The 17,840-nt window shown below is 37.1% G+C and overlaps 1 protein-coding gene across 3 annotated transcripts in view; it reads right to left on the reverse strand.

Moving 5' to 3' along the window:
* The window catches only part of LOC113043383 (vacuolar protein sorting-associated protein 13A), a 49,870-nt gene that overhangs the window by 20,530 nt on the left and 11,500 nt on the right, over window positions 1–17,840 (reverse strand). Inside the window, exons 20-46 of one of the 3 annotated variants that reach the window (XM_026202726.1) lie at window positions 15,630–15,766; window positions 14,463–14,595; window positions 14,272–14,389; window positions 14,014–14,158; window positions 13,370–13,454; window positions 13,108–13,277; window positions 12,844–13,000; window positions 12,237–12,316; window positions 11,612–11,671; window positions 11,344–11,530; window positions 11,148–11,264; window positions 10,963–11,066; window positions 10,310–10,477; window positions 9,375–9,682; window positions 9,129–9,276; window positions 8,899–9,040; window positions 8,525–8,646; window positions 8,271–8,440; window positions 7,807–8,030; window positions 6,165–6,496; window positions 5,588–5,941; window positions 4,603–4,704; window positions 4,370–4,522; window positions 4,010–4,268; window positions 1,283–1,443; window positions 943–1,046; window positions 419–704 (exon numbers count right to left, since the gene is read on the reverse strand). In XM_026202726.1, the coding sequence (XP_026058511.1) occupies window positions 419–704; window positions 943–1,046; window positions 1,283–1,443; window positions 4,010–4,268; window positions 4,370–4,522; window positions 4,603–4,704; window positions 5,588–5,941; window positions 6,165–6,496; window positions 7,807–8,030; window positions 8,271–8,440; window positions 8,525–8,646; window positions 8,899–9,040; window positions 9,129–9,276; window positions 9,375–9,682; window positions 10,310–10,477; window positions 10,963–11,066; window positions 11,148–11,264; window positions 11,344–11,530; window positions 11,612–11,671; window positions 12,237–12,316; window positions 12,844–13,000; window positions 13,108–13,277; window positions 13,370–13,454; window positions 14,014–14,158; window positions 14,272–14,389; window positions 14,463–14,595; window positions 15,630–15,766 (4,526 nt within the window). Of the gene's footprint in view, window positions 1–418; window positions 705–942; window positions 1,047–1,282; window positions 1,444–4,009; window positions 4,269–4,369; window positions 4,523–4,602; window positions 4,705–5,587; window positions 5,942–6,164; window positions 6,497–7,806; window positions 8,031–8,270; window positions 8,647–8,898; window positions 9,041–9,128; window positions 9,277–9,374; window positions 9,683–10,309; window positions 10,478–10,962; window positions 11,067–11,147; window positions 11,265–11,343; window positions 11,531–11,611; window positions 11,672–12,236; window positions 12,317–12,843; window positions 13,001–13,107; window positions 13,278–13,369; window positions 13,455–14,013; window positions 14,159–14,271; window positions 14,390–14,462; window positions 14,596–15,629; window positions 15,767–17,840 lie in introns of all 3 variants that reach the window. The other 2 variants (XM_026202728.1, XM_026202725.1) reach the window with 2 other exon arrangements.

Raw genomic sequence — 17,840 nt, forward strand, 5'->3', positions numbered from 1 at the left:
TCTTATTTAAAAAAAAAAAAAGTTTAATTAGTTAAATAATCATTAAAATTATCAGATGACTTTAATGTCCAGTAGTGATGCATACATACATATATATATAAATATACATATATACATACATGTGTGCATTACTGCTGACAACTAGCAAATATAGACATCACAACATAATGCACAGTATTAGAAATCGATTTTTCTTTTTCTTTTAAAGATGAACTTCCATGAGATGATTGGAAAATTAATATAAAATGTTAAATTAGGGGAAATGAGCATGCATAGATAATAAATATCCAATATCTGCCAATTTGTAGAAAATAGTACAAACCAAGACTGATAAATGAAACATCACCATAATTATTATAAAAGACCACAAGCACAACATATCTGACGCAGTGGAGAGGGACTGTAAGGCCACTTATACCTTTATCTTGAAGGTGATGGGGTACGGCAGGAGGTTGCGGAGGAGAACGGTGGGCCACAGGTGCAGAATGATGGGCTTGTCATACTCCTCCTCAGGGCTGTGTGTCATCAGAGCGTCTGGGACAGGAACCATGTTGACCTTCAGCATCTGGGTGCTGTCTCCCTGATGATGGCAGGTTTTCTCCAGACACTCTCCGGGCTTCTGATTCACCTCAGTGTAAGTGAAACACTCGGAGCGGTCGTACTGCTCCTCGTCTTCGGTTACAGGCTGCAGGCTCAGTTCAGCTCTGAAAAATGTTTTTTTAAAGTACCAAAATGGTTTAACAGAGTTTAAAATATTATTCATATTTTAGCATTTCAAGGACTTTTCATCCTCTATTTCATCCTATTTTAGAATGTGACCAGTGAAACGTTCTCTAGAAAAGCTCATAAAGTGTTTGCTTCCTGAACAACCAGACAAAACACAGAGTATGTTTGTGAAAGTGGACAGTTGGACAGAGCTGCCCGTCCTGTGCTGTAACTGACCTGTAGGAGCCCAGAGGCACACAGAACTCCTCTGAAGGCAGAGAGACGCCCAGACACTCAGATCCCTCATAAACACGGAACGCCACCGAAAAGTGATTGATGATCTAGAAAAAACAAATAAATAACCGCATCAACAACAAATCTGTAAACAATAAAATATGCAAACTTCCATATATTAAGTGCTGCAAATATTTTTGTATATATTTACTTCTATTAATGCAAGTATATTACAGAATCCTCTCTCGAAATCAGTGTAAAAATGTGTGTAGGCTTAATGAGGAGTAATTTTCTAAAGCAGGGTCTGCTGAATATGGTGTGTGTAGGTTTTCAATACATCCACCTGGAAAGGAGAGCGGATCTTGACATATTTGCCTCCCTCGACAGTGTAAATCTGACAGACAAAGAAGCGGGTGACACCAGAGTCACGGTGCATGACGCTGTGCATGTCCCGTCCTGTTTTGATTAGTGGGATTACACTTGCGCTAGTGTGGCCAACTGGAGCTGGAGGAGAAAAATAAACAAATTTAGTTTGTGTCTAGCAATTTTGCAGAACGCAACTATAACATTTTGGATATTCATTCCATATCATTTTAAAACCACTATTTTGATTCAAATTTTATTTTTGGTGTTAATTTGAAATGTTGCGCTGATCTAATTCTCATTATCGGTATCGGCTCCGATACTGCCATTTTCTGCAGGTTAAAAAAATAAATAATAATAATAATAATTTACGGTAAATTAAATAATTCAAACCACATTACTTTTGTTATCTACGGAGCCCCGCACATGACATGCAAGAAAAAAGAAATAAATTGTGCGCACGATTTACTAATTTGTTCCCTTAATGTACTAAAACTATTACTATTGCGTTCCCTCGATTTGCTCAATCGTGCGCACGTTTTAACAAATCGAGGGAACGAATTAGTAAATAGGGCACACAATTTATAAATCGAGAGAACGAATTAGTAAATCGAGGGAACGCAGTAGTAATAGTGCACAAATTTTAGTACATTAAGTAAATCGTGCATTTATTTATTTTTTCTTGCATGTCATGTTCGGGGCTCCATAGACAAAATTACAATTAGAAAGCCACGTTTCTAGCATTTGTAAAACTGCATTTTTCCATCTCAAAAATATATCTAAATTACGGCCTATGCTCTCAATGTCAAATGCAGAAATGTTAATCCATGCATTTATGACTTCAAGGTTAGACTACTGTAATGCTTTATTGGGTGGTTGTTCTGCACGCTTGGTAAACAAACTACAGCTAGTCCAAAATGCAGCAGCAAGAGTTCTTACTAGAACCAGGAAGTATGACCATATTAGCCCGGTCCTGTCCACACTGCACTGGCTCCCTATCAAACATCGTATAGATTTTAAAATATTGCTTATTACTTATAAAGCCCTGAATGGTTTAGCACCTCAGTATTTGAATGAGCTCCTTTTACATTATACTCCTCTACGTCCGCTACGTTCTCAAAACTCAGGCAATTTGATAATACCTAGAATATCAAAATCAACTGCGGGCGGCAGATCCTTTTCCTATTTGGCGCCTAAACTCTGGAATAACCTACCTAACATTGTTCGGGAGGCAGACACACTCTTGCAGTTTAAATCTAGATTAAAAACCCATCTCTTTAACCTGGCATACACATAACATACTAATATGCTTTTAATATCCAAATCCGTTAAAGGATTTTTAGGCTGCATTAATTAGGTAAACTGGAACCGGAACACTTCACATAACACCGTACTTTCTACATCATTAGAAGAATGGCATCTACGCTAATATTAGTCTGTTTCTCTCTTGTTCCGAGGTCACTGTAGCCACCAGATCCAGTCTGTGTCCAGATCAGAGGGTCACTGCAGTCACCCGGATCCAGTACGTATCCAGACCAGATGGTGGATCAGCACCTAGAAAGGACCTCTACATCCCTGAAAGACAGCGGAGACCAGGACAACTAGAGCCCAGATACAGATCCCCTGTAAAGACCTTGTCTCAGAGGAGCACCAGGACAAGACCACAGGAAACAGATGATTCTTCTGCACAATCTGACTTTGCTGCAGTCTGGAATTGAACTACTGGTTTCGTCTGGTCAGAGGAGAACTGGCCCCCCAACTGAGCCTGGTTTCTCCCAAGGTTTTTTTCTCCATTCTGTCACCGATGGAGTTTCGGTTCCTTGCCGCTGTCGCCTCTGGCTTGCTTAGTTGGGGTCACTTCATCTACAGCGATATCGTTGACTTGATTGCAAATTAAAACAGACACTATTTCAACTGAACAGAGATGACATCAATGAATTCAATGATGAACTGCCTTTAACTATCATTTTGCATTATTGAGACACTGTTTTCCAAATGAATGTTGTTCAGTGCTTTGGCGCAATGTATTTTGTTTAAAGCACTATATAAATAAAGGTGATTGATTGATTGAAAGGTGACAAAAGTAATGTGGTTTTAATTATTTAATTTACCTTAAATTATTATTATTTATTTATTTATTTATTTTACAACCTGCAGAAAATGGCAGTATCGGAGCCGATATCGATACTAAGAATTAGATCTGCGCATCACTACTAGTAATACTGATATATATATATATATATATATATATATATATATATATATATATATATATATATATATATATATATATATATATATATATATATATATCGTATTTTTCGGACTATAAGTCGCACCTGAGTATAAGTCGCATCAGTCCAAAAAAACGGCATGAGGAAAAAAACATATGTAAGTCGCACTAGACTATAAGTCGCATTTATTTAGAATCAAGAGAAAACATTACCATCTACAGCCACGAGAGGGCGCTCTATGTCTTCAGTGTAGACTACAGGAGCACTGAGCAACATAGAGCACCCTCTGGCGGCTGGAGACGGTAATGTTTTCTCGGTTCATTTCTCTTGGTTCATGTCAAATTATTTTTGATAAATAAGTCGCACCTGACTATAAGTCGCAGGACCAGCCAAAATATGAAAAAAAGTGTGACTTGTAGTCCGGAAAATACGGTATTCATAAAGTACGGTATTCATTGGTTATGCAGTCTTACTGGGCTGTATGTAGTTTTTGGCACTGAGGCTGGTCATGGCTGAGAATTGGTCACTGGATTCCGAAGTGTGGGTGTAGTCCAAATTCAGATTCTCTCCATCCTGGAGCTCCACCACACGATTTTTAGACTCTTTACCGATGGGTCTAAACACTTCGCTGTGCATTACTGCCAATGGCAAACCCAAACGATTCTTCACCACAAACGGTGCCTGGTCCTTCTGAAAGCATTCAGCGGTCTGCTTAGTGGCCTCTGCAAATGCCTGCAAACCAAACAGAAGAAACCACTCATCCCTAACATCTGTAAGAGAAAGACAGCACTTTTTAACCATCTCAACACACTGCAATCATCTCAATCTCTTACCGTTCCTAGATTGCTCAGCATGTGGAGGCCACACTTGGAGAGGGTGATGTTAAGCTGGTCTTTACTCGTGAAGCTGATGACTGTTTTATAATCAGGCACACTGCCGTCCACCTCGTCAGATACTTCAGAATATGATACTGGCTTCTTCTTCATCTGTAGACACAACATAATTTATTTCTTAACCTCATGAAAAGTTTGGTCAGTATCGGTTCAGGCATGAAATAACAGGTAACCTTCATCGCTAGAGTCCATGGTCTGAAGCCATCTTTCTCCTCATCATCAAGCGGCTCCAGCAGTGGTTCCCATACGCCCATCATCTCATTATAATAATTTACCTACAGGAAACAAACAACTTGATATAGGACATGAAAAAAAAAAAACTTGCTGTTTTTTCAGCATCTCACACCATGAGAGCATGTTAAAATGGTGTGCAGGTTAAACTGCAAGACTAGCAAAGTAGTTCAAATGGTTCTGCCACTATTTAAAACACTGGGAGTCTGCTAACTTGATAAATTAATGTAGAAACTATGTAAAACTTGTCTTTAAATATAAAACAGGCAAAACTATTTGCAATTAACTGAAAGCCACGTCTATTAGCAGATCCCTAATATATCATAGCTCATATATAATATATATAATAGCTCATAGATGGATAAACTGATAGATCCCTGGTTTCAAATGCTCCCGTGTGTATCTGTTTAATCGCTCAGTAAAGAGCATGAAAAATGTGTATTTACAACATGTTTTTGAAGTAATTATCACTGTATTTGTGCGCGCGATGTTAAAGAATCTGCTCAAAAGTGCTCAAAATGCTAAGGGGGAAATGCTAGTATTGTTAAATTTTTTAATTTTTCAGTACCGACTTGGTAATGACCTTGTTATTTTTGACAACCCTACTGCCAATAGATCCACAGACGCACTGCTGTGATCATGTAATATATGCTGCTACTTCATGAATATGCATACATAAATCTAGTAGCAGATCTAGACAGGTGGTGCTGGAGGAGGTGGAGGGATTCAGATGAACTCAAATAGTGCTGAAGGACAAGTTTACAGTAACACAGAATCAGATTATTATTTAAATGTTGAGCAAGTAATCTGCCCATGCCCGTGATGTGATTGCCAGCATACTGCATTTAATGGGCTCATCAGCCTGTGTCATCTAGAGTATCATGACTGAACTAGATACATGTACAATGTATGTAAATGTCCTCTGACCTCGAGGTCCAGGTGACAGTGCAGGTTAATGAGAGTACTCCAGTTTTTCACGTCTCCCTGGAACGAGGCTTTGGCCAGCAGCATGGGCACAGTGCGATGGCCCACGCCGGCCTCCAGCGTCAGACAGATGGAGTGGATGTTCATTTTGAGAGACTCTCCATGAGGAACGAGTCGAATGACAGACCGGGTGACATTCTCTTCTTCCTCCTCCAGGAACCAGAGCTTTAGGTCTCGCAGGTTGCGACGTTCCCACAGATCCTGTGGCACAGGACTCTCCAGTTCCTCAGGGGTCTCAGCTGCAGGGCTCAGCGCTGACTGAATGGTGATAACTGTGTTTATGATGATGGGAGACACCTTAGGAAACAGGAAGGGAATGGACAGGACAGGAGAGGGGTCATTTTCAATATTTTTGCAGCCTTTTTTCCCTTTAAGTTCCCATATAATGCATTTCATTATTTTATAATTTTTTCTTGTTTATTTAATCAGTTTTGGTATTATACATTTAAGACACTAATAATTTCAAAATATGAAATAATCAAATTTTCACATGATCACAGAATCACATGTTGAGCCTCACCTTGAGCGTGAGGGAGCTGATGGACAGCTCGATGGACTGTGGCTGGGAAGGAGACTGGCTGCTCTGGAAGAACACCTGACAGGGTTGAAGCACAGTCGTCACATTGTGCTCCCGCTTCTCTCGCAGGAGCGGACATGACACCACCTTCAGGTCTGAAATGGCTGCAGTCATCGACTGACCACTGGGCTCGTTCTTCATCACCAGCTCACACTGCGTCGTCATAACAAGAGCCGGAGCTTCAGCGCGTGTGAGGTCAGCAACAAAAACGATCTCAGGATTCTTTACCACAATGTTCATCTCAGTTTTGGCAACCACTGGTGCAGCAGGAACTGCTAGCAAAAGAGAGATGCAAATAAACATTAATTCCAGGCCCCTGAAATTTTCCATGTTTTCCCTGGTATCCAGTACAGGGGTGCTATTATTCGTCATTTGTATTTGAATCTCGGGTTCAAAATGTCGCTTTTTTTAAAAGAAACTTACCCACATTCAAGTGTTGATAAAAAAAATTTTTTTTCTGTTCTTTCTTTTAAAATATTGTATGTTCAGATATTCAAACAACAAAATGATCAAAAAATACTATGTTTACCTTAAGGGTAACACTTTATAATAACTGCGCACTATTAATCATTAATTAAGCATTAGTAAACGGACAATTCATAATTTATAAAGCATTAATAGACAGTAATAAGCAGTTTATAAATACAGATATAAATGCTTTATTCTTGATTTAAAAGCGTATCTATAATGTGTTTAATAATTGTATTTTCATACTTTATTCATGATCAATTTATCATTTCTCAATGAAGTATAGCATTATTTACAAACCAGTTATTTAGGAGCTGCCAATGATTCATAAGAAATGTAGTAAATTCAGGTAGTTATAAAGCATTTAGTAGTGGTCAGTTAACTATTTATGTGAGCTCATCTAAAGTGAGTCTAGTTATGCCTTGTAAAGCATTTATAAAGGATTTTTAAAGGCTGAGTTATCTTCTAAACAAAAAACAGAAAAACAAACACCACACAGTGATACAGAACATAGAAATATTAACAGCCTTTAAATCTCATTTGTAAAAGCTTTACAAGGCATAAATAGTCCTCACTTTAGATGAGCTCACAAAAATAGTTAACTACCAACTACATATGTTTTATAACTACCTGAATTACAGTAGAAAATACATGTTAATAAACCATTTATTAACACTATAAGTAACTATTACTATATGTCTGAATAAAAAGATGTATGAATGCACATTTAAATAGTTTATTAATCATTTACTTACAATTTCTAAGTGATCTTATGAACCATTGACAACTCCTTAATAACTGGTGTGTAAATAATGCTATACTTAATTTAGAAATGATAAATTGATCATTAATAAAGTATGAAAAAACAATTATTAAATACATTATAGATATGCTTTTAAATCAGGTATAAAGAATTTATATCTGTATTTATAAACTGCTTATAAATGTCTATTAATGCTTTATAAATGATGAATTAACTGTTTCCTAATGCTTAACTAATTATTAATAGCATGCAGTTATTATAAAGTGTTACCGACTTAAGACTATCTTAGGTTAATAAGACTATATTGAAGAAAACCTGACTTCATCAGGGTGGTGCTGAAGCACAATCACTAACCAGTGTCTTTAGAGGAACTGGCGAGTTGTTTGTTTTTAGGGGGACCAGAGAAGCCATCTGCCAAAGCTTTAAGAAAGACATCAGCTACTGTGAGCAGGAACTCCATACTGGCACACAGATAGAGGTCCTGAACCAGGGTGTCCAGCACGGTGCCGTCCCGGCCTTGTCTATAACTCACGTCCACCATCACATCACTTTCCCTGCCCTGACGCATCGCCATCATCCTAAAGCAGCATGAAGTTATAGAAGAAACCCCAGTTACTGACATTTAATGACTGAATGAATAACTTTATTTACTGTAAGGTCACAACAAACAATTTGTATTCATCTTTGATCAATAGATTAATTGTATATTTTGTTAAAAAGTGGTTTAAATATAATTGTTATACAAATGTTACATTTGTACATTTAAACATGATTCAACACAAACATCTTCAGTGGCTCATGATCTGTGTGTGATCTACCTGGATGTGATCATTTTCACCCTCTGTCTCTTGTCATCCAGCAGACAGTTTGTGAGTTTGAGCGAGGCTTTCATTGAGCTGTCAGAGAACATGTGCACAGCGGTGGAGATGGTGCCCAACATGAACTCTGCCAACTTCAAACTCTCATCACGGGAGTCTGATAACTGGATCTGTACGTAAACACAAAATTTAAACCTGGCTTCACATGCAATCATTACACTCTTGTCTAAGGTGAATTGAGTGTATTTTGTCACCTCATTGTTATGGCTGTACAGGACTATTGTCATGGAGTCAAACTTAAAGTCCAGTTTCAGAGTGTTCTTTAGTTTGCCTGTTTTCTGGCCTTCCACCACTGCTGCGGTCACAACTGTGTTTCCTACAACACAAATGAGATATTTATCTGAATACAATCTGAATTAAAAAAAGAATAATAATAATTTAAACCAGGAACAAGACATCCAACTAATGAATTGGAAAATAATTATACATTAGTATATACTTAGATAAATATGTGCTAATTATATATATATAAAACAAAAAAAAAAAACACACACTAAGTATGCTTGATATAACGTATGCATTAGTAATCGATAAAGCGTCACAATATGTGTTTGTGTATGTTTCATACCTCCAGAACTCTGAGAATCCTTGGTAGAAACTGTGTCTCCTTTATCAGAGCTGGATGGAGCTGGAGGAGCATCAGAATTCTCAGACAGATTCTCACTCAGAGTCTTCAGCACTATTGTAAGGTCCTCCTGACTCAGGATTAGCTGCAATAAATGCACATTGACATCAGCTGCAATATCCCCTGCAGCTACAAGATTAGATACAGAAACAAACACAAATACATGCACTTACGCTCATGGGTTTGAGGTGTGCATTGATCTGGATGTCAGGTATGCTGCGATACCAGGAGGCAGAGAGATTGCGTTTGATTGACAGGTCCATGTTGACTGGTTTGAGTAACTGAAGTTCACTCTTAAACTGTCCATCAGTGAATGTGGTCCTATATGAATAATAATTTAAACAATGGAAATGTAATTTCAGGAATGTTAAATCACATTAATTAAAATCCGTAAATTTATTTAAAATTACCGAACTAACCTGTACATTTTAAGGTCCCTCAGTCCCACGGCCATGATGTCCACGACCGGGGGGATCTTGGTGTGTGGTGGAGAGGAGACAATTTCAAAGTGGTTCTTTATGGTCACTAAACCCAAATCTGCCACAATGACATTGTGGGAAACAGAGGATTGTGGGAGGAAGACAACAGGAGCTTTAATGTCTACGTCCAGGGAGATACGTGTGCTTCTCTCTGCCAGCTCCAAAACCCCAGTGGCTGCTTTCTCTGCTGCCTGGGCCGTAACCTCTGCCAATGCATTTTTAGCCTCCTGGAAATTATTTATAAATGCCTGAAAAAGAAAAAATGGTAACACTTTAGAATAATGGTCCATTAGTTAATTCATTTATTAACATGAACAATACATTTATTATTGTATTTATTAATCTTTGTTGATGAAAATACAGTTATTCATTGTTAGTTCATGCCAATTCACAGTGCATTAACTAAAGTTAACAAGCACAACTTTTGATTTGAAGAATGCATTAGTAAATGCTGAAATTAACAAACTAAGATTAATAAATACTATAGAAGGATTGTTCTTGCTTAGATCATGTTAACTAAAGTAGTTAACTAGCATTAACTAATGGACCATTATTCTAAAGTGTTACCGAAAAAATAAAGAGAAGGAGAGAGACCATTAGATAACAGACAAATATATATGTAAAAATAAATGCAAGCAGAGGCTAATAAAATTTAATATTTGCTGTGACACTTAAGAATAAAGAAAAACAATATTTATTGAGAAATCAGGTAAAAAAAAACAAAACAAAAAAAACCCACAACAACAAGTGGTTTGTTTCTATTAAGAAACTATAAGGTGTCCCCCAAGGTTAAATTGTAGGCCCTCTCCACTTTTTAAATGTATAATAAATAGATATTAAATATAAAAATATTATTATATATTATATACACTTACCAGTATTGAGGACATAAACTTGTTGAGGAAAACAACCTGAATGCAGCCCACAGTCAAAGTTACACTGGTGTCCACAATATGCATGTCTGTGTAGGCATCACCCTCCGTTGCATCCACATGGTTCACCATGCGGAAATCAAACACCTCCTTACCCGCGATGGACACTGCCTATACATCATGACCATCATTAGCTTGAATCAATTCCATCTTACACACTCACCTTTTTATGCATGATAAAAATTAATTAATTAAATAATTTTATAACAATTTGATAGTTACATTTTTTTTTAGCCCAAAGCCAATAAGTTACTAATGTTTCAGCATTTCCACCATTATTCTTTCATTGATTTTTTTTAGCAAAGATTTTTTGTAATTAATCTTTTTAAATGTCACAAAAAATTCTATATACTTACAGATTTTTTTAAGAATTGTATAATTTAATAAACAATACTGTTACACTTTGCCCCAATAAAACTGAAAAAATGTTAATCAAACAAGAAATTGTTTGTTTTGTGGTTAAAAGCCTTTTTTTATTCTAAACATTTTATAACAAAAATAATGTAATGTAACAAAAATGTGAACTAGTTCTCCATTGTTCCAAATTAGCTACCATTCTATGATTTATTTATTGTTAAAAGTACAGCACTTTCTACCTTTTTATATAGTGCCTCTTTGTCACAATCCAGAATTACAATGTTCTTCAGGTTAGCGAGAATCTCTACGCACTTCTTCTTCATCTGTACTTCAGAAACCAGCCCTGGTGTAAGAGAGAACATGCATTATTGGAACATATCCTAACTTTAGGGTGTTTATGTGCATTTACAGAAATGTGTATTACCCTCGATGCTGATCTCAGAGATCCTGGCTTTCTCTCCTCTTATGAAGACCTTCAGACAGCTGAGGTCTGCTCGGATATGCAAATTCACCACATCCTCAAACTTTGACTTCTTACAGGCTGAAGAACAAGCCAATAATATGAGATTACAATTATATCATGACAAAACAAAAGAACAATACAAAAGTAATTGTCCTACAAGATTTCTTGGTTACAGAAGAATCCTCTATTTTTGCCTCCTCTTCCTCCTCTTCTTCCTCCTTGGGTAGGACGGGCTGCTCCTCTTGTGCCTCTTTCTTTAGTGGTGGGAGGAGGTTATTGAGGAAATTTATGGAGTTGAGGAGCGCCTCAGTGTGCAGATGAACGTCTAGTGAGGAGAAATTCACCTGGTGCAAAGACCATAAATTACGTGTTTTAACACATTTTTACAGTTAGTATGCATTTTTAAATCTTTGTTTAAAGCTTACCTTGATTAGTTGCTCTGTATTTTTATGCATCGTTTTGAAATCCGGTGCATTTTTGTCTGCCTGAAAAAGATGAGAGTATTAGTATTAGTATTACAGAATAGTCCTATGCATAAAACTGTACTGACAGAATCATATCAGTGTTATTTTGTATCATTGATATACTTTTATAGTTATTTATCTTTTCTTTATTAGATTTAGCCTTCGAAAATAGCTGATTTACTTCCACTTTAAATTGTCCTTCATAAAGAATGTACAGAAATTAATAGTAAATGGATATTTTAAATTAATAGGCTTTTTAAATCTGTGCTTTCAGAGCTTGACAGAGAGCAGGACTGTAATTAACATGAGTCATACATAATGAGTCACAAAATTAGATCTAATTTTTTGTTAATGTCGGCTTATCAAAGCTAAAATTATAAAATGGCCTTCAGAAAGCTGGAATCCAACTAGGATTTGAACACCCACAAAGCTGAGACATCGCCAAGAACAAGAAAACGGTGCCAGAGAAATTCGGTTTGATCACAATGTTCAGAATCATGCCACAAGTTGATGATAAATAACGCTTGACATATACATGGACACATAGAAATATGACACATTATAATTATGATAAAGCAAATTTTACCTTGACATATTCCAAAGTGAGCAGATCTTCCTCAGAATTGTCCAGAGTGGTGATAAGGTGAACTTTCTTGTCCTCAGAATCTTCACACAAACAAACAAATAACTTCTATTTGGAATTCAGAAATCATTTTAATATGCAGATTTGGCACTCAAAAACATTCCTTATTATTATGCATAGTTGTAATTTTTTTATATTTTGTGGAAACCCAGATACATTTTTTCAGGATTCTTTGATGAATAGAAAATTCAGAAGAACAACACTGAGACACTTTCATGTCTCAATAAGTTCCTCATACGCTACTTATTAATATTAAATGTAAGGTAGTTATCTGGGGTAGGATTAAGGAATCAAGTTACACTTCATTTTAAAGGTCCAATTCTCACTTATTAACTAGTTGCTCATACGAATGCCGTATTCTGTATGACCATATTTTAGATTCCTCCAACCATTTTTTTTTTAAATAGAAATCTTTTGTAACATTATAAATGTCTTTACAGTCACTTTTACACTTAATGCACCCTAGTATCCATTTCTGTCAAAACGTAGTGTAAACAGCAGACATCAAGGCAGATCACTAGGTTTAAAAGCCAGAGTTGAATGCACTTACCCAAGTACTCTGAACACTCGAGGCAGATCTCACGCAGGAAGGTGTACGAAGACATGTCAAAGGTGCGAAGTTTGAGTTCTGTCCCTAATCCATCAATGAACAGATGCAGAACGCTCACCTCCTCGCTGTCTGACAAGCGGCACAGCTGAATAGAAAGCTAGAGGGGAACAAAGGAGGGAAAGTGTCACTGGGTGAAAAGATGACTGGAGGAGCCTGGAAAATAAAATCTGATATAATCTCTATAAGGAACGTCTATTATCAGACCTTGTTGATCTCAAATCTCAAGAGGAGCTCGGTCATGTTCTTCTTGGGGTCTCTGAGCACCATGGACAGACGTTTATCAGAGGCTGAACCCTGCAGAGAGTCAGTGGAAGCCTCAAAGAACGGCAGATCCTCGATCGGTGAACTAGGGGCATCAAAGAACAGCTCCTCGTCTGGAAAAGACAAAGACAGCGTTTTCTGATATTAGGCAATAGAGTAGAGCTCTCTCTGTGAATCTGTTCGTGTGGAGGTGTGTGTGTCGGACCTGGGCCGTATATGATGGATGCACGCAGGTCGTCTACGGCTGGTCTTCGAGGGATGAGCTGAGGTGTGTTCCCACGTTTGGAGGTCTAATAAAAAAAAATTATAATAATTCACACAGATGCAAGAGAAAAACAACTCTCAACATCATTCGTAGATAAATGCAAGCAAAATGGGAATATGTCCAAACATATCAGGTCTAAACTGATTTGAATCAAAAGCTTGTGAATTTATTTGGGAAATCTGTCTTGATACTCTATCAAATGATGCAAATATCTGCTTTATCTTTATATTAATAAAACAACCAACAACAACATGAGCCAAACCATTTACTTTCTATTTATCCATAGTTTTTGTGTCTTAAAAAAAAAAAAAAAAATCACTAAAAGAAACACTGGAAACTAAATTGGCCCTGGGATTTTAAGAATTGAAAGAATATTGTAATTTTTCAAATGAAGACCTGCGATATTTACTAATGTATCATTCAAATCAAAAGTTGTGCTTGTAACTACCATTAACAAAGATTAATAAATAGTGAAATAAATGTATTGTTCATTGTTTGTTCAGGTGAATAAATCCATTAACTAACATTAGTAACTAATGGAACCTTGTTCTAAAGTGTCAGGGAAAACACACTCTTTTAATTACCTTGGGTGTGACTTGTGGCGCTCTAGTCTGGGGCACCGGGCGACTCTCAGGAAGGGGAATGCTGCTGAGCAACGCCAGGACGCCACGCACTTTATCATCAGAGATACGCAGAGACAGAAGAGGGAGCTCACCGTAAATCTTAAACCTGAATGGAAAAAATACAAAAACATTAGGTACAAATATGTCAGTGCATGCATAATGTGTGATGCACATAACGGTTCAATCACATGCACACCAGACAGGGATATTCCTGCTTACTTGGGCATCCGTGAGTCTGTCACCACCATGGCTCTGCTGAAGACCACCTTCAGGTCCACAGGCTCCAGGATGTGAAACGTAGACTGTCTGAGCAGACGAGCCTGCTTCCAGTCACCACCTGATAACAGACGCAGCATGTGTAAAGCCCTGTAAACTCTGCATCGTGTCAATCACTGTGCAAGGCTGCGCACCTGCTTTGGTGTAGAGGAACTGTAAACTGCTGAGCTGGACATCGAAGCTGTCGTAAGCTCGAGACATGATGTCCTCTATAGTGCTGCTGCCCGCGGACAGCTGAGGCAGGTCAGCTCTGCTCTGACTGGACATCTACACACAACAAACACACACTTTTAGTCAGTTAAGTATTATCATCCCCTCATTAGAATATAAAGACAGCCATATATTTTCAGCAGTCAGAACCTCAGACTTCCCACTGAGGTGCCTTGATACAGCACTCTGGGAACAGCCTATTAGTTAAGAAATTTCTTTCTGTGTCTTACCCTCTCGCTTGAGGGTGTCAATGATGGCCTTCTGGACAGCAGTCAGGTCGGCAGTCTTACCCATGATTGCGGTTTTGAGTAATGAACGAACCAGGCTGGGAGTTTTTAAAAGCCTCAGGAATCTTTTGCAGGTGTTTAGAGTTAATTAGTTGATTCAGATGATTAGGTTAATAGCTCGTTTAGAGAACCTTTTCATGATATGCTAATTTTTTGAGATAGGAATTTTGGGTTTTCATGAGCTGTATGCCAAAATCATCAGTATTAAAACAATAAAAGACCTGAAATATTTCAGTTGGTGTGCAATGAATCTAAAATATATGAAAGTTTAATTTTTATCATTACATTATGGAAAATAATGAACTTTTAGCACAATATGCAAATGTTTTGAGAAGGACCTGCACAAAACATTTATAGGCTGCAAGAAATATGTATTTAACGTGATACTATCAATGAAATAATGTAAAGAATAAACTATATGTAGATATGCTATTTTTGATAATGAGCTAACTTTGAAAGTTCCTATAAAAGAAAGAATTTGTCACCTCATAGGGTGCTGGACCAAGTTTGAAAACCTCTTTTTTGCCAACTTTGAACACCAAGCTTTGGTAGTTTGCAGGATTTTATTTAATTTTTTCTTAAATGGTTTAAAAATAAGTATGACTCATTAGGGAGTAAATTCCCAAGGAACAAAGAAATTCACATTTCTTTCGATAACTCTGTTTGTTTTTTTGCCTGATATAAATTATATGAAGTACTTCACTGAAACCTGCCTTACTAAAACTTCCATGTCAAAAATTATGATTATGATCTAAAAAATATATATACAAAGCAGCATGTGCACTGACAGTGAGATGTTTTTACCTGGAAATGACCCAAATCCAGAATGGCAAGGTTGTGTTTGGGGTCATAAAAGCCGTTTTCTGGTACAATGACATATGAAGCCATGAGGTTTATCTTCAGATCCAGAACCTTCTGAGTCTCAATGACATACATAAGTCCTGTGGATAATGAATAATACTGTTTTAGTACAAGCTACTATTCTAGAACCACACAATTCCCATACAAAATATTGTAAAATTACATTATTTTATTATAAAAGGTGTAGGAAATCTGCAGCTATACGCAGGGCTCCAAACAAAAAAAACGAGTAAGGAGCCATTGGCTCTTATAAGAAAAAAACTTAGGCGCCAAATGATTTTTTTAGGTGCCACAGAATAAACAAGTTTTATGCGTTTTATTTAAATTATTTATTTTACATTTTAACTTTTTAATCATACTGACGTGTTTATGTCTCATCTTTTCCTGACTTTATCAGCATTTTAATCCATCTTGTAGATTACCTGGGAATGAAGGTTCACTTAAAGTGGGAGCTAAATGTCTTTTCCAACTTGAAATATACAGCCATGCGATGTTTATTACACAAAATCTGTCCCAATATCATGGACCATAAGCATCAATTGGCCCCTGAGTATAGTTTGGGGTCCTCCTCAATGCATCCTGTAAATGTTGTCATACTCTCTTAAAAATAAAGATGCTTCATGATACCATCATTAAGAAAGAGAATCAGAAAGAGATTGTTCTTCAAAGAGCCTTTGACTGAATGGTTCATTGTGGAACCAAAATTGTTCTGTGAAGAACCTTTTAAGCTCTTTTATTTTTAATAAGAGTGCATGTCTTTCACACTTTCAGTCTGTTTTTCTTAATTAGTAATTTATAGTATAATATAATAATATAATATTTATAATATAATAGTCATTTTATAGGAGGATTTGAATCATGTAGACATCAGATTAAGTAAAAATATTAAAATTCAATAGCTCATAAATATAGCAAAATGCTCCTTTATATTTATTTTTCTAGCTGACTGATGAGCTTATTGACACCGAAAGGTTACTGAGGTTAATATTACGTTGCAATGTTTACAAGCTTTACACGTTTTCAAATGTAGGTGCGCAGTAATGCGTGCGTGCTCATAATGGAAGTGACGCGCTCGTTTTTTCCAGGCGCATCTGCACCGCATCGAGGTAAAAACATCTCAACTTTTCAGAATCCTGCAAGCGCAACACAAATCATGTGACAAGAACCAACCAATCAGCTTCATCCTTTCCAGTACCAACGAAAGCTCAGCCAAGATGAAGGAACAGCTGATCATAGCTGTATATGGATAGCCATTTTTAAACAAATTTAGTAACAGAGCTACTGCAAGCGATTTTAGTGCTGCAAATCCATTTATCCTTTGCTGAAATGTACGCGTCTTCATGGAGAGCAGGTCATGGTTGCTTAGCAACAGCAGACGCCTCAGGAGCGCAAGAGCCCGAAGGCTTTTGGAAAAAAATCAGAAAGCAGTGCACCTAGCGTTTTCCACGCGTTTCTAGGCGCGATATGTGAACGGCCCCTTAAAGAGCACCAAAACTGTATTTATTGTTTGAATTTTGTTATGAATTTGGAATAATTTTAAAGCTGATACTTTGTAAATTAAAATGTAACAAAGCACAAAGCTTTTTGCGATTACTGGACGGCAAGTGCACTTCAAATAATGAAGTTCATGCATTAACAGAACACAGCATGGACTAAGATCTTGTTAAGAAGAAGCCTTATGATTATAAACGAGAATGGTTAACGATATTGCCAATATCCACACAGATGACAGCTTTACCTGTTGTAGTTTGTTCAAGTTATGAACGAAATAGACACTGTTTTTCTGCACTTTCTCTTCAAGTCTCCATCATTTCTCTCTCTCGCGCGTTAATCAGGTGTGTGTCAGCGCTGCTGCGCGGCAGATGAGGACTGTTTAACTCTTTCTCCCACTAAAACTTCAATGCGCATTCACTCAATGCGCGAACATAACAAAAGATGTGAATGCAAAACAATCAGGAAAAAAAGGCATAACGTGCAAATACATAGGCCTAGTCGCCAGTGGCGACCTCAGCAAAAACTTCACTCACATTTTAATATTTATGGTCGCAAATGTGACCATTTTAGTCGCAGTTTGGAGCCCTGTATACGTTATACTTTTTTTTTTTTTCAAGTCTGATGTTGCGCCGCCAACTTTGGAAGGAAAGGAAAGCATGT

Source organism: Carassius auratus, chromosome 25 (genome assembly GCF_003368295.1).
Source record: "Carassius auratus strain Wakin chromosome 25, ASM336829v1, whole genome shotgun sequence".
Taxonomy (NCBI): domain Eukaryota; kingdom Metazoa; phylum Chordata; class Actinopteri; order Cypriniformes; family Cyprinidae; genus Carassius; species Carassius auratus.